The sequence below is a fragment of the Blennius ocellaris genome (genome assembly GCF_963422515.1).
Source record: "Blennius ocellaris genome assembly, chromosome: 11".
NCBI classification, from domain to species: Eukaryota; Metazoa; Chordata; class Actinopteri; order Blenniiformes; family Blenniidae; genus Blennius; species Blennius ocellaris.
In genome coordinates, this window is record NC_137660.1 from 7,567,006 (window position 1) to 7,580,812 (window position 13,807).

The window sequence follows — 13,807 nt, forward strand, 5'->3', positions numbered from 1 at the left end:
TTTGCCTTTCTAACAGAGAACATAGAGCCCGTGGGTCAAAGCCGACCAACAGGCTCCAATCAGGTCCACCAAGCAAGGACCAATAGAGGATTTATACAAGTTTTGTGACATTTCATTGTATTTTGCATCCGAATGTTTCCTTAAAATTGACTTTATGTTGAGATTGTAATCATTTTCAGGACTAACTGTTTGATCTTGTAGAAATATAGACAATTGGATTCCATACACTGTGACCACAACAAAGAAAAAAGTGTAAATTTAAAGGTTATTATAACAATATTTTACCAGTCTGATCACTCAGGATGAAACTGGACTGTAAGTGGTCTCTGAAGTACATTAAACTTTATTTAATAATAATTTTTTTATACATCTTTTATACATGTGTCTAGATGTAGATGTATTGTATACATCTTTGTATTGGTTGAGTTATGTGCTTTTAAATAACCAGAGCATATTTGGTGTTTGTTTCGTTCAGTATCAACTGGTCCTACAATTTGTCCTTGTGATCCGCCCCTCCAAAGAGAGGACAACTGTCTCCAGTGGACTATTGCCCTTCTATTTTAGGGTGTCCCTAATCAGATGTTTTACTGTATATTTTGAATATATTTCTTATTATTTGTGATATAAGTTGCCTATAATGTCAATTATTTTATTCTGCATGTGAAGACACTTCAATTCTCCCATGTTTTGTATGTCAGACGTGACAATGAAGCTCACTTTGACCTGGACTCTATTTTCAAAGCGTCGTTGAGCGAAACCTTCCAGTGGAGGTCAAGCACCTTGTGTTCCCATTGATGTGGGAACATGAGTGTGGAGCACTTTCAGGACCTTTTATTCTAACATATTTGAGTTGTAAACTTCAATGATCTGTTGAACTTCCTCTATATTTGGTCACATCTGGTGCAATATATAATGAAATGTCCCAAAAAACTTCTCCTATAGCTGTTGCATTATGCATGTTTTTACAAACAGCATGGCTTTGGAGCTAATGCTAGCTTGTTAGCTTTCATATCAGCATCACCGATCGGTGGTTTGTTGGGCTGGATTGGAGTATCTTGCGGGCTGGGTTTTTTTTTTCCGCGTTTCTTTTGACACCCGTGATCTATAATATGAAAATACTACAGATTCCCAAAGACATACCTGAAAATCTCGTTTATGATCTTCAGTTTCTGATTTTTCTGTTCAAAGAAAGCCCGTCTGTCCGTCATTTCAGTTTATTTGGAAGCTTCTTCAGTAAAAAGAAAACGCCTTACTTTTCTTTGACACCATATAATAGTCCTGATTGTATTTTTGTCAAAACAGCTGTCGAAAACTTGCTTCTTGTCGTGTGTGTGTGTGTGTGTGTGTGTGTGTGTGTGTGTGTGTGTGTGTGTGTGTGTGTGTGTGTGTGTGTGTGTGTGTGTGTGTGTGTGTGTGTGTGTGTGTGTGTGTGTGTGTGTGTGTGTGTGTGTGTGTGTGTGTGTGTGTGTGTGTGTGTGTGTGTGTACCATGTGGAGATAAGGCAAGTTGTTTGACTTTGACCTGTTTGATGTGGCTGCAGATAATCAGACTCCACCACTTCCTGGTTGAAAGACACGGGGAAGAGGAAGTGTGTCTGATTCTCTTTCCATTCACAAAAGAGGTTTTGTGTTATTTTCAAAGTGGTTGTGGCCACATGGTGAGAGAATATAAAGGAACTCTCCATTTTATTAGTCGGATTGTAAAATGTCTCCCTTAACATATAGACACCCAGATGGGCACCGATGGAGACGAGTACATAAATGCTAATTAAGAACACACACAGATTGATGTGATGTTGTGTAACGTGCACGCTGCTGAAACGTCCTGCAGCGAGCCAGCTCGCGGGCCACGTGCGGCGTGACCTCATGCTGGTGTTTTACACCTCCTGTGGTTTTCAAGTGGAGGAACGAGAGACAGAAATGGAAACACGGCAAACAACAAGTCCCCCTCCGCGAGCCTTATAATCTCAAACGCTAGCTCAGACCCGCTTTAACAGCCGGGTTTGTTGGCGTTTACCAACGTCTCTGATACATTCCTGCTAATTATTTTGTCAGGTCCTTGGGTGGCCCTTTAGTGAAACATTTTTCAGCCCATTTCTTCCCGCGAGGCTCCCTCCGAGAACCTAACGGGGTCCCATTGTGTTGAATAATTAAATTACATGGCAAAACACGGAGACAATGCACGCTCAGTGAGCATGTCTCGTGTCAGCATGGAACCTGCCAATCTCCTGCTCCTACCCAAGCATCCGGGTGGTGACTCTTTCTGAAATTATTCATCACAGTCTTATGTAACCTTGTGGTTACGGGCACGTCGCACACAGGATAAAAATATCGCCCCGCGATCAATAATGCAAGAAGTGAAGAGGCAGCTTTTAAAGCCTCATCACGGCAGCATGCGGACGTCAGCAGGCGCAGTGGGTGCATGTGCAGTGGCGGCGTGATCGGGTTCACAGAGTGCGAACAACACCACGGTTACATTACAGCCTGGTGGTAATTACGTGTTTTTTTTTTTTTTTTTTGGGTGGGGGGGGTAAGTGTTCTTGTTTGAAATTGCACAGTGCTCAAATTTTTATTGTGTTCTTATAGTTCTTTCAATTTCTCTTTGGCAGTAATAAAAAAAAAGCAATAAAGGCTAGTTGACACTCTCATTTTGATAATTATGTCCATTTACACAGAAACAGCAAGAACACTGGGCAGGATTTAGTGTTCATGTTGGACCACTGGTGGGTGCTGTTGGTTGTTTTTACAATGAAACCACACACCCGTGTGCAGAGAACAATATCCTCTAAACATTAACAATGGGAATACACAGACACATTCTTATAGACAGACGGCCAAGTTGGATTATTAATCCCGGTAACTCTCAACTATAAAACTACTAGAATCCCGGGAGAATCTGGACTGGGAGTCATGACACACCAGATGCAGCCATTGTTATTGTTCATCTACTCGTGCATGTGTATAAGAACTATTTACTAAGGCTGTCGTGCGACGTAGCAGCGGTTCTGCCGTCTAAAAGAAGACGGGGTCCAGCATTCTCAAATGGTTGCGTTTTCCCCAGTTTCCAGATAGATAGATAGATAGATAGATAGATAGATAGATAGATAGAGCTACGGAAACTAAAGTGTCACAGCAAGTTACACACCAATAAGTAGCAAGTTATTTCTCTGTATTAGCTGATGGTTGTGTTTGGATTGTTAAAGCTCAGCCTCTGACATGTTCGACTATAAACTGCAGTGATGTGGGGCATGTCTGCATTACCTCCTACTGAACTGAAATGATGCCAGAAAGTCCCAGCATGGAGACATTACCAAGCGCTTCCCCTTAACCTGATCATATGCTTTTAAACTAAATCTTAAACTACATCTAAATGCTCTCTGGTTTGAATTCATCTTGACTACTTCGTTTTTTACGTAGCAGACATCAGCGTGATGACAACCACCAAATGGAAAGAAACTGTCTGGGGTAAAATGATGCGATGTGTACTTTAATAGTTTTTGCGTATTTCATGTCAAATCCACGAACATAGATGTTGGGATTTATTAACTCGACTGCAAAGGGTCACCGGAAGGTTTTTGAGATATTTTTGTTTCACTTTTTAAGACAGTTTTTACTCCTGGAATACATAGAAAACTATTTGACACCATTACAGTGATGCTGTATTCTCATACTAGACTATTTACAGTTTATTTGTAATGGTGCGACTTAAGCAGAAGTCATTAAACATCTTTGTGAGTTGTTGTTTTTTACGGGGTTGGGTTTTGCCTTTCAAATCCAATAACTAGGCATCTGACTGATCTTTGGAGTCAATACTTTTTTAATGAACCAGAGAAGAAACTTTGATTTTTAACATTCAAATGAAAATAGTGAGTTGTTTCTACTCTGTTGAGCCTTTAACTTTGTAATGCTGTTTTGTTTTAATTCACTGAAAACTTGTGTAAATTTGGGGATTTATTATAGATTATATTTCACAATGATGTGGCTGAACTCCACACAAATGGCTTTCGCCTTTGCACCAGTAGTTTCCAAGTATTTATCCATATTCTTAACTAAATACGTATTTTTCTACTGAAAATGGACACATACACTAGTTTTACAACGGCACTCAAGTCAAACCAAGTGTAATCCCATTATACTGATCAGAGGCTTCTAAAATCAGCGCCTGTGTTGAATTTCACAACTATTTTAAGGTTCCCAGGAACCAAAATGTTTGACCCAGTTGATTTTTTTTTTTTTTTTTTTTGCTTTATTGTGGTCCTAATTCAACCACAACGCATTGGTGCCATGAAACATGCTGCGGCGTCCGAGTCAAGACTGCTTCTATTAGCGTAGCATGCTTTTCGTCACGCCCGCCGAGGGAGCCGAGTCGCTGTTTGGCTCGCCGAGGCGCAATAACGGCTCGTCTTGGCAGTGCGGTGTTTTATGGATCAGAGAGCGAACCATAAAAGAAGTTGTCCAAGTCGTGATCTGGAGGTACTTAAAGCTCTGGCTCCTGAGTGAAAACACCTAAAGTATTATAGCGCGGTGCACAGCAAGACAACCGAACATGAGGCCAGGGAGTCAGAGTTTGACTCTGGGAACCTGAACGCAGGCTCTGTGTTTTCCTTTTCAATAAAATGTAGCTCGAGTTATAATCCTTCAACACCTGGAGGTAAAGTTCTGGTGTTATTTAATAGTATAGAAGCTTTATGGCATTTCCCATCTCTTCATTTGTCCTGCAGAATGACTGTCAGGCTGTAACCATTAGCAAGTGTAATTTACTGAGCTAATATTGAATAAATGTGAATTCTAATCTCCGTAGCTGGCTCCTGAAATATCTTTCAAAAAAGAGAAAATCAGGAAACGAAGTGGGATGAAGGATTAAGGACATAATATTGCTTTAGGGGTGTGTGTGTGAGACCAATAATATTTTCCCTTGCATATGTAATTTTATGGTAATTATGTAGGCAGAGTCATGTAAATAAATCACATTTTCTGCTTGTCTGCCAGTGACACTTCAGTGTTGTAACCTGGTGCTAAATTTCAATAATAGTAATAAATAATTTCTTTAAAGTTGTGACTGTTTGTCATCGCATGCTAAGAAGTGCTCAGATTTGGAAGCTTCCAGATCTATTTGACCCATTCTGTACACAAAGCCCTAATAACCGTATAGACACACTTACCAAGTTTTATCATATTTGCTAGTTATAAAAGCTCCATGCAAAGAAATCAAACAATGACTGGTCCTACATTTACTTCCTGTTTACAATTGACTAAAAATAAATAAATAATAAAGTGGCTACAGCGTGTCTGTGAGTGAGAGTAATAAAACACAGTAATAGCTCCTGTTCCAGATTTCCAAATCCATATGCTTTCGATCAGGAGGTAACCACCCTGTGTGTGTGTGTGTGTGTGTGTGTGTGTGTGTGTGTGTGTGTGTGTGTGTGTGTGCGTGCGTGTGTGCGTGTGTGCGTGTGCGCGTGTGTGTGTGTACAGGCGGGCACAGTGAGGGACTCCATGGCCAAGTCCCTGTACAGCGCGCTCTTCGACTGGATTGTGTTCAGGACCAACCACGCCCTGTTGAACAACAAGGACCTGGAGGACAATTCAAAGGTAAAAACAAACACACACTGGGGGATAGATCACGAAAGCACGCCTCTAAGATGATGTCTGGCATCAAAACTTAGAATTCTATTTTATGAGCTCAGAGCCAATATCACACATGATTTTTAGGATTCATTTTAGAGAGAAATAGTCTAGTTTAACATAAGAAACGACAAAACAGATGACAAAAGCTTGAAAAAGTCAGCAAAGAAAGCTGTTAGTATATAGTGACGGTGTGTTTGGGTTGTGTCTGCCATTCTGCTGTTCTGTCATAAAAAAGAGCAACCTAAGCTCATGGTTGCAGCAGATCCACTGTTGTACACAGACTGAACAACCTCTGTTAGACGTACTGAAATAGCGCAACACATGTGGGAACGACAACGGAAACAACTGATCAGACTGCAGTGAGGAATTAAAAACCGGTTTGAGACTGCATATGTAAACCAACAAATTGAATGCAGAAGGCCGATAGTGATCTTTAATGTGCGAGCATATTGTTTGCCCTTTAAAAGGTCAAAGTGAAGCAGGAAGCATGCCGTTCCTCTTTCGATGAGTGGATGTGAAATGATGTCAGTTGCCTGCAGGTGAAAAATATTGCTGCAAGGCACTTTGTTTTTAATTGCGATACTAATAATCTGTACAGGAGTGAACTGTGTTACTCCCTCGTTCTTTACCCACTGACACAAACTGTGTGTTTTAAGGTTTAAACGAGCAAATAACTGCAATGCATATCAATGTTGGCAGCTTTTGTCTTGTGTTGTGTGCATTAGATTGGTTGCTGGCAAGTCGTTCCCAGTGGGCACATCTAGAGATTTAGAAAGCCGACCATTGTGTGTGTGTGCGTGCATGTGCGTGTGCGCGCGTGTGCGCGCGTGCACGTGCATGTTTTGATTCATATGTGTGCCAAGAACATTTGGGCAGATGGCATCGAGTTCCCCTTAGCTCAGTTCACCCACCCCCACCCTCACCCCCACCCCAATCCCCCAATGTACCAGAGGGTTGTGTGTGTGCGTCTGGGAATAACAGTGCTTATGAGGACCAGTTGGACTGGCTGCACCAGAGCAGTGAGGACGTTTCATCTCGTTGTGTCGTTACATGCTCTGTTTGAGGTTTCACACTTGCCTCAGGCTTTGAGGGTGCAGTCAGTTTGTTTCTGTCTCGTGATGTTAATGTTGGAGGTTAAAGAGCAACGTCCCCACGATGATACTTGTGTTCCTCATGTTGTGGGGACATGTGCCTATGCACACATTCATTATAGTAATGAAAGTCATCACAGTTTAGGGTTGACTTAAATCAACAGTTAAAGCTAATTTATAATGGGTCTGTGAATGGATTGGGTATGTGGGTGTGTGTTTGACGATGTTGCACTTTTTGTCAAGGTCATTTGTTCTTCTGTTCACATAACGGTTTCTTTATGGCTTCATGTCTGTTTTAACCCCTGATTGAATACAACGAGCCACCGGAGGCAAATAAAACACTGAGCAACACGACTCAATCAAAGAGAAAAGCAGCTTTCACATGCACTTTCATAATTGAAGGCCGTGGAGTGAACGCCCCCCTCAGATGGCGAGTATCAATGATATATGACGACACCAATGGTAGCGAGTCGCTACGGGGCAACAGGGGCACTGAAGCTGTAAAGACTGCGATATAAAAGATAAACATCACATTAAGTGACTCCATCATAAAAACACACAGTAGAGATGTTGCTGATCTATGTGCGTTGTTGTGTTTCATCTTTCTATGACGTTGTACATTAATATGTTAACATTACTTATTGAGGCCTTTTGCTTTGAAAGTGACACGCCCGTGATGAACAACATATATCTGCAACAGCAAACCGCATTTGAATAATTCAAGAGTTGTGATTCATTCTTTAGTGTCGGACCTCATCTTCGTATAGTGGTTGACACTCTAGCTCCATTGAGTGTTTAAGTCTGGACTCAAGTTCACGCCTTCTTCCTCCTAAAGTCCAGAAAGTATGTGTTTCTGGTTGGTTGGCGACTCTAAATTTCCAGGAAGAGTAATTGTGACCGTTGGTGTTGTGATGGACTGTGGACGTGTCCATGGTTTATCCTAGCTTTGTATTATTTTTTAAGTGTTTTATGATATTTGTGCTGGAGATTTACATCTGCTTCCCAATTAAAAGGGAGATGGGGTGTTAACATGCTTTTGTGATTTGAACCAAGTACCCGCCCATAAAAAGAAGAGATTCAGGACTGTCAGAATCAAATGCTGATCCAAATGTTATCTACCCTTTAAAATCGTTCATATTCACTGACCGATATCAACTTCATTAAAGAAAATGTACATTTATTAATATTCCTTACGTCTTTCTTTATGCCAGTTCACATAAATTTATGTCTTACTATTTTCCATGTAATGAGATTATTTCATGTTTAGTAGTTCACATCAAAACTACTTACTACTATACTTCTAGAGCAAGCAGTTTGCTATTTTTGTCGACTGTGGAAAATTGGCCAACAGTCGAGGGAAGTTCCTTCAGTTTTGAACTCGATGCTTTCACACTGTGCGTATTTGAGTTTTTGTGAAAGTGAACCTAAACTCTGAGCCACATTAAAGCAGAAACTCCTGGAGGTGATCTCGGAGAAGCTGCAGTCCAAACCTGGTTCAGCCTGAATGCAGTGTGAAAATAATGTCACTCTATTGGAAACCAAACACTCCACATACACACAGCTCATTTAGTCTGGGCTGCACCACCAAGTTACCCTCAGAAATAGTGAGTCGGGAGCTTTTCTCCCAAACATTGGAGTGACGCATTTTCATTCTGGTTTAACAAACGGAAGCAAATCATTAAATTAACTTTTAATACCGTAAACTGCAGTAGTCTTATTGTAAACAAATTTACAACAACCTGCTGCAAGTGTGTGTGTTAACTGTGTGTGTCTTTCTCTTCAGATCCTGTCAATAGGAGTCCTGGACATATTTGGCTTTGAGGATTACGAGAACAACAGCTTTGAACAGTTCTGCATCAACTTCGCCAACGAGCGGCTTCAGCACTATTTCAACCAACACATCTTCAAATTAGAACAGGTACTCTTTCCTCTTTCCTTTCCTTTCCTTTCCTTTCCTCCAGACAATGATCATTGTGGTGCCGCTGATAAGGGTCTTGTGCTCACTGTGCTGTTACCATGACGACGTTAACAGCGCGCTCTCATTCATACATGACCTGCTTCATTGTGCCCCGACGTCATCGCCGGCACTGGCGTCACGTTGTCGTGGGTGTTTTACATAAATGCATCTCAGACGTGCTCTCATGTTGTTGGTTGATCGGGCTGACGGAGTGAAGACCAGGCCCTCCTCGCTTCCTTTTTCAGACCCTGGACGTTTGAAGTTTTGCTCCAAACGTCACGTTGGAGAAAACCGACGGCTTCCTCTTTGGCGAGCTCTAAAGGGAGGACAATAAGAGAGACGCTGCTTCACTTGTACTCAGATTTATGAAAACGATGCAGGTTTCCTCTGATGTTTTAAGTTTAGGCTTTCGAGCAGATGAAAGTATACATGGAGATTACTTAAAACATGAAGTGTACATACTAGCAGATACTGCTGCTTGTGTTTCTCAGAACTAGCTTGCTACTTGAATGACTCGTGACACCATCTTGTGGTATAGAGTTGTATTTCCGAGCCTGTTCACTTTATTAATTACAGTATCTGTGCAGCACAATGCACAATGTCTTAAAAGGTCACATTTGGATGATTTTCGCTTCTTGCATTTGAACTGACTTGCATCGCTACGCTCTCTGTAAAAGACCCAGCTATAGTGTCAAAACAATAATTAAGGCTATTGCAACATAACTTGTTTTAGTGTGTTGTGACTTTCAGGTTTGTGCTCTTTGCTGGATGTCAGCATACACACAACTCTGATTTTGCAGTTTGTTTAAATCATGAGATTATGGGATGTGATTTCCTGACACTTTTCCTCTGAGTTTAGTGTGATTATACCTGTGGCTTGTGTGTTTCTGTTATTTGGTCACCCAGCTAATTGTTTTTATCCTGTTCAGAGCAGTTTATGTTATAACTGTACAACACCATGTACAGCTGTTTGTGTAATGTGGTTTATTACTGGTTGTTCACCTGGTTGGAGCGACAGTATATTTGTTTTCCTCTTACTGGGCTCCATGTACTGTGCTGCCTCATCGCTACAGGCTGGACAGCAGTCATAAAAACCCTCTCTTCTATTCAACAGGCCTATTAGCAAACCATTAATCTGTGGCCTGAAATATTATTTATTCATTATGCTGGAGTATTCAGACACCCACTGCCAAACCTTTTATCGTGTGTTGTTTTTTTTAAAACAATAATTCTATCCATGGAGCTAATGAGGAAGCCCACTGGGAGGAAATATTGAGTCTCAGTCATCTGGACTGTGCGGCAGTGACTGTCAGCTCCCATCTGCCGCTCGCTGGATGCCTGTAGGTCGCAGCAACTGAGCAGGCGGACCCATCGCCAACGGCGAAAAGAGGCAATGGAGGGAGAGGAAAAAGAGCAGTGGCTTGGTAAACGAGTGCAATAACACCCCTTCTTCCTCAATGAAGATCACAGGCTGTCAATCATGCTGCTGCAGGAGGAGTTCTCTTGTCTTGTTTTACTGGTCGGCCTCAAGGCAACACACATGCACACATGCACCAACACGCGCACACGCACAAAGTAACAAGTACTAACAGACAGGTTTTGCTACAGTTCAGTCACTTTCTTTAGTATACCTACTGTATATAACATCCCAGTTTTGCAGATGTCTCTGCGACATATCTATGATGTGAATGTCTTAATTCCTCCATATCACAAAGGAGCACTAGGATTGATAACTGGTCACTGGAGGCCATTAAACTCACCGTTATGTTCAAGGAGCCAGTCTGGAGGTCTGTGACATCCTGCTGGAAGTCTCCATCAGAAGATGGTACACGGAGTCATAAACAGCAACAATATTCAGGCTGTGGTGCTTCATCAAAGCTCCGTTCAGCCCAGTTTAGAGCTCCAAGACAAGCCGCAGCACTGAACAGCTGATGCACAGAAATATCGATCCATGCCTTCATGTTGTTTGTTGTGATTTTGACCATACAGTGTTAATGTGGCAGCAAACGTAGGCAACGTTTTTTTCAAATCTTATATTGTCCTGTTTTGGTGTTCCTGTTTGAAATGTAGCCTTAGTTTTCTGTTCTTTGTTGATACCGGGGACGCCGGTGTGGTCTTCCTCTGCTGTAGATCCTCAGATTTAATGGTCCATGTGTTGTGCAGTTTTAAAATAGATTTCCTTAGAGTATCATAAGAATCAAGACCTTGCTGTCAGGGTGAATTTGTGAATACATAACGCCACAGCGATCGAAGTTCTATTGGACATTTCACTATATTTTGCACAATAGGTTTTCATTGAAATTGGCTTCATGTTGATATAGTTGTAATTTTAGGTGGTTAAAAATACTGGAAAAGTTTAAACTTAAAGGTTATTATGGCACTATTTTACCGCTCATGATGAAATTCGTTTGCTTGCGGCCCCTGAAGGAAAATGTGTTTGACGCCGCTGGCTTGGTCTTTCCATGCTCTCTGATGAGTATCTCTATCTTTATTGAACTTTTCATCCAGGGTTTGTTACTGTGTTATGTTCAGCTAATAAGTGTCAAAGTGCCGCAGAGACGCCCGCCCTCACAGGACGGTGCCCGGTATTGTTTCGGCAGAGTTCACGTTTATTATCCTTTAATCACCGGGGTCCTCCGAGGGAGTTTATTTTACGGGACAACAGTTGGGGTCGGAGTTGAGCTCGGGGGCCCCGGTCTCAAGCAGGTCGGTGTAGCTTCCAAAACGAGGGCTCTGCCAGATCTCCACTGATTTGTGTTTGTTTGAATAAAGTTGTGCAGTCTTCACAGGGCCCCCTCACCCTCTGCTTCACGTCACAGGAAGACCTCTCCCTCCTGTATAGTGTCAAGCCGTTGTCTTCTGAACTCGTCGCTTCATGAAATGTCCATGCTTTTGGTACAAGTAGAGCTCTAATCATGCCAGCAGTATGGCATGAAAAGAATATGGTCCTCAGAATAATGCTTTAACTCAGCGGTTCCAACCTGTGCAACTTGATGGTGACAGAAGGGACGAAGACTCTGTTTTAATTTCTACATATGAAAAATAAAAACCTTAAAAGGGACAGATGATTGGAAAAATCACCTGCAATCATATCAACTTACATGGCTTATTAGAAGAATTAAATTACAGCAGGAAATTCCAACAGTTTACTTTTAATATAAGTGGTTTGGCCCACTTAAAATGGAAAAAGACAAACATTTTGTTGTCCATGAGATGTGTGGTATGTTCTACTTTGGCCTGGGTGAGGGTCTTGCTCTGGAAAAAATGAGACGTACTATAGACACCTTTCAGACATAACATTTTGTTCACATTAAAGCATTCACATTTTGCACAATGACATGTGAGCTGCAGCTTTGCTGTAAATGGCTGTAACTCTTTGTCTCTAAAATATCAAATTACACAGTTTTTTATCAATTTCTACCACCCATATATAATCTAGTAGTAACGACATTTAATGAGTAAGATCCATAAATGTAAATTCTCAAAAAAAACACTGGAATAAACATAATTCTGACTTAAATTTTATTTCATTTTAGCTTAAGCCACTGTTCCACCGCGCAGTACGTGGCGGAGCGGGAAGTTACGGTACGGCAAAGCACCCAGGACCAACTCTGTCGCGCAATGCCACCACAGAAAGTACGGTAAAAATGTAGGCGGGGTTGTGAACGGCTCTGAGACTCTGAGACGTCCAACAAAGAAAATGGAAGCAACCGGCAGCCGTCCAAGTTGTTCTCTGTGTCTCAGCGAATAATCAATAATCAACAATCAACGTCTTTGCCATTTCAAGGTTAAACAACATTAAATCATTAGCAGTAATTGAATAATGTCCTCTCAGACTTGGAGCAACATTAAATTATCTCCACTGAATCTGGGAAGGATGTTTATCTCTGGTTTTATTGTTTTATTGGGCTTTTCTCTTTTTGTTTTTGCATGATTTTATAAGTGTTGTGCTTTTATCTGTACGTTTTATTCTGTTGTTGGTTTTTATTATTGCGATGGAAACATTTTTAATCCATTGACTTTTGTTCACAAGTGTCAGCTCAGCTCCTCAGTATCCATGACAACACACACAGCTGTACCTAATCTGCCTGGCAACACGCAGCTGGAGAATAACTGCTCCTTTAATTACTTTTCCATTGCTACTGGTTCTTCACAATGAAAATATTTAACAGACAGTGGACACACACACACACACACACACACACACACACACACACACACACACACACACACACACACACACACACACACACACACACACACACAGTGTGGCAGCTGGTGATAAATTTCTTAGGTGGGGCTCTTTATTATTCAGTTTATTGTGTTTATACAACATTCGCGTTAGCCTTTGAAATTGCAAAATATCAAAATAAGGTAAAAAGTCAATGTGTAATGTGGTATTATTGTTGTTCATGCAAAAGATAATTGTATACACTATATGACATACACACCCATATACGGATGTGTGTATATATACGTATGTGTGTGTATACCTGTATGTATTCATGTAACAATAAGAAAAAAAACATACATGTGTATAAATATTAGCATCACATATTAAATACCCTTCACAGCCACCTCATACATGAGTACCACAAATGGCTTTTTGAAGAATTTTAATGTTTTGGAAGTTCCCTGTTCTCCATGCATTGCAGGACTAATTACTGTCATAAGCAGTTCAGTGATGTTCTGCCCAACTCCCTCTGTCTCTTATTCATTAATCATTAATGCTCATCTTATTAATTATTTAATAATAATACATTAAACTAGTATCGAACTTTTTTGGGCATTCAAAGACACTTTACATAAAGAAACACACAGAGAAAACTAAAATGAAGAGTTTATGGAAAAGCCAGTTTATTTATAGCACTATATTAATTCCCAGAGGGGAGATTCCTTTACAAAATGACCCATCGGTAGCACCCTCGGCTGAGGGGGAGCCGAGGATCTTGCTCAGGGGCCCCCAGTGCATGTTTTGGGGAATGTGGGAGGAAACCGGAGTACCACGCACACACAGGGAGAACATGCAAACTCCACAATGAAAGGACCCAGGCCATATTTGAACCCATGACCTTCTTGCTATGAGGTTGGAGCAATCACCACTGCACCACCATGTGCTTCAATAGGCTTCA

The 13,807-nt window shown here is 41.2% G+C and overlaps 1 protein-coding gene across 2 annotated transcripts in view; it reads left to right on the top strand.

Moving 5' to 3' along the window:
• LOC308136343 (unconventional myosin-IXAb-like) overlaps nucleotides 1–13,807 on the top strand; it is a gene marked incomplete at its 5' end in the record, with an annotated part of 120,383 nt that overhangs the window by 58,882 nt on the left and 47,694 nt on the right. For both annotated transcript variants that reach the window (XM_080504659.1, XM_080504660.1), the window contains 2 exons: nucleotides 5,475–5,591; nucleotides 8,502–8,636. In XM_080504659.1, coding sequence (XP_080360785.1) covers nucleotides 5,475–5,591; nucleotides 8,502–8,636 — 252 coding nt within the window. The remainder of the gene's footprint in view (nucleotides 1–5,474; nucleotides 5,592–8,501; nucleotides 8,637–13,807) is intronic.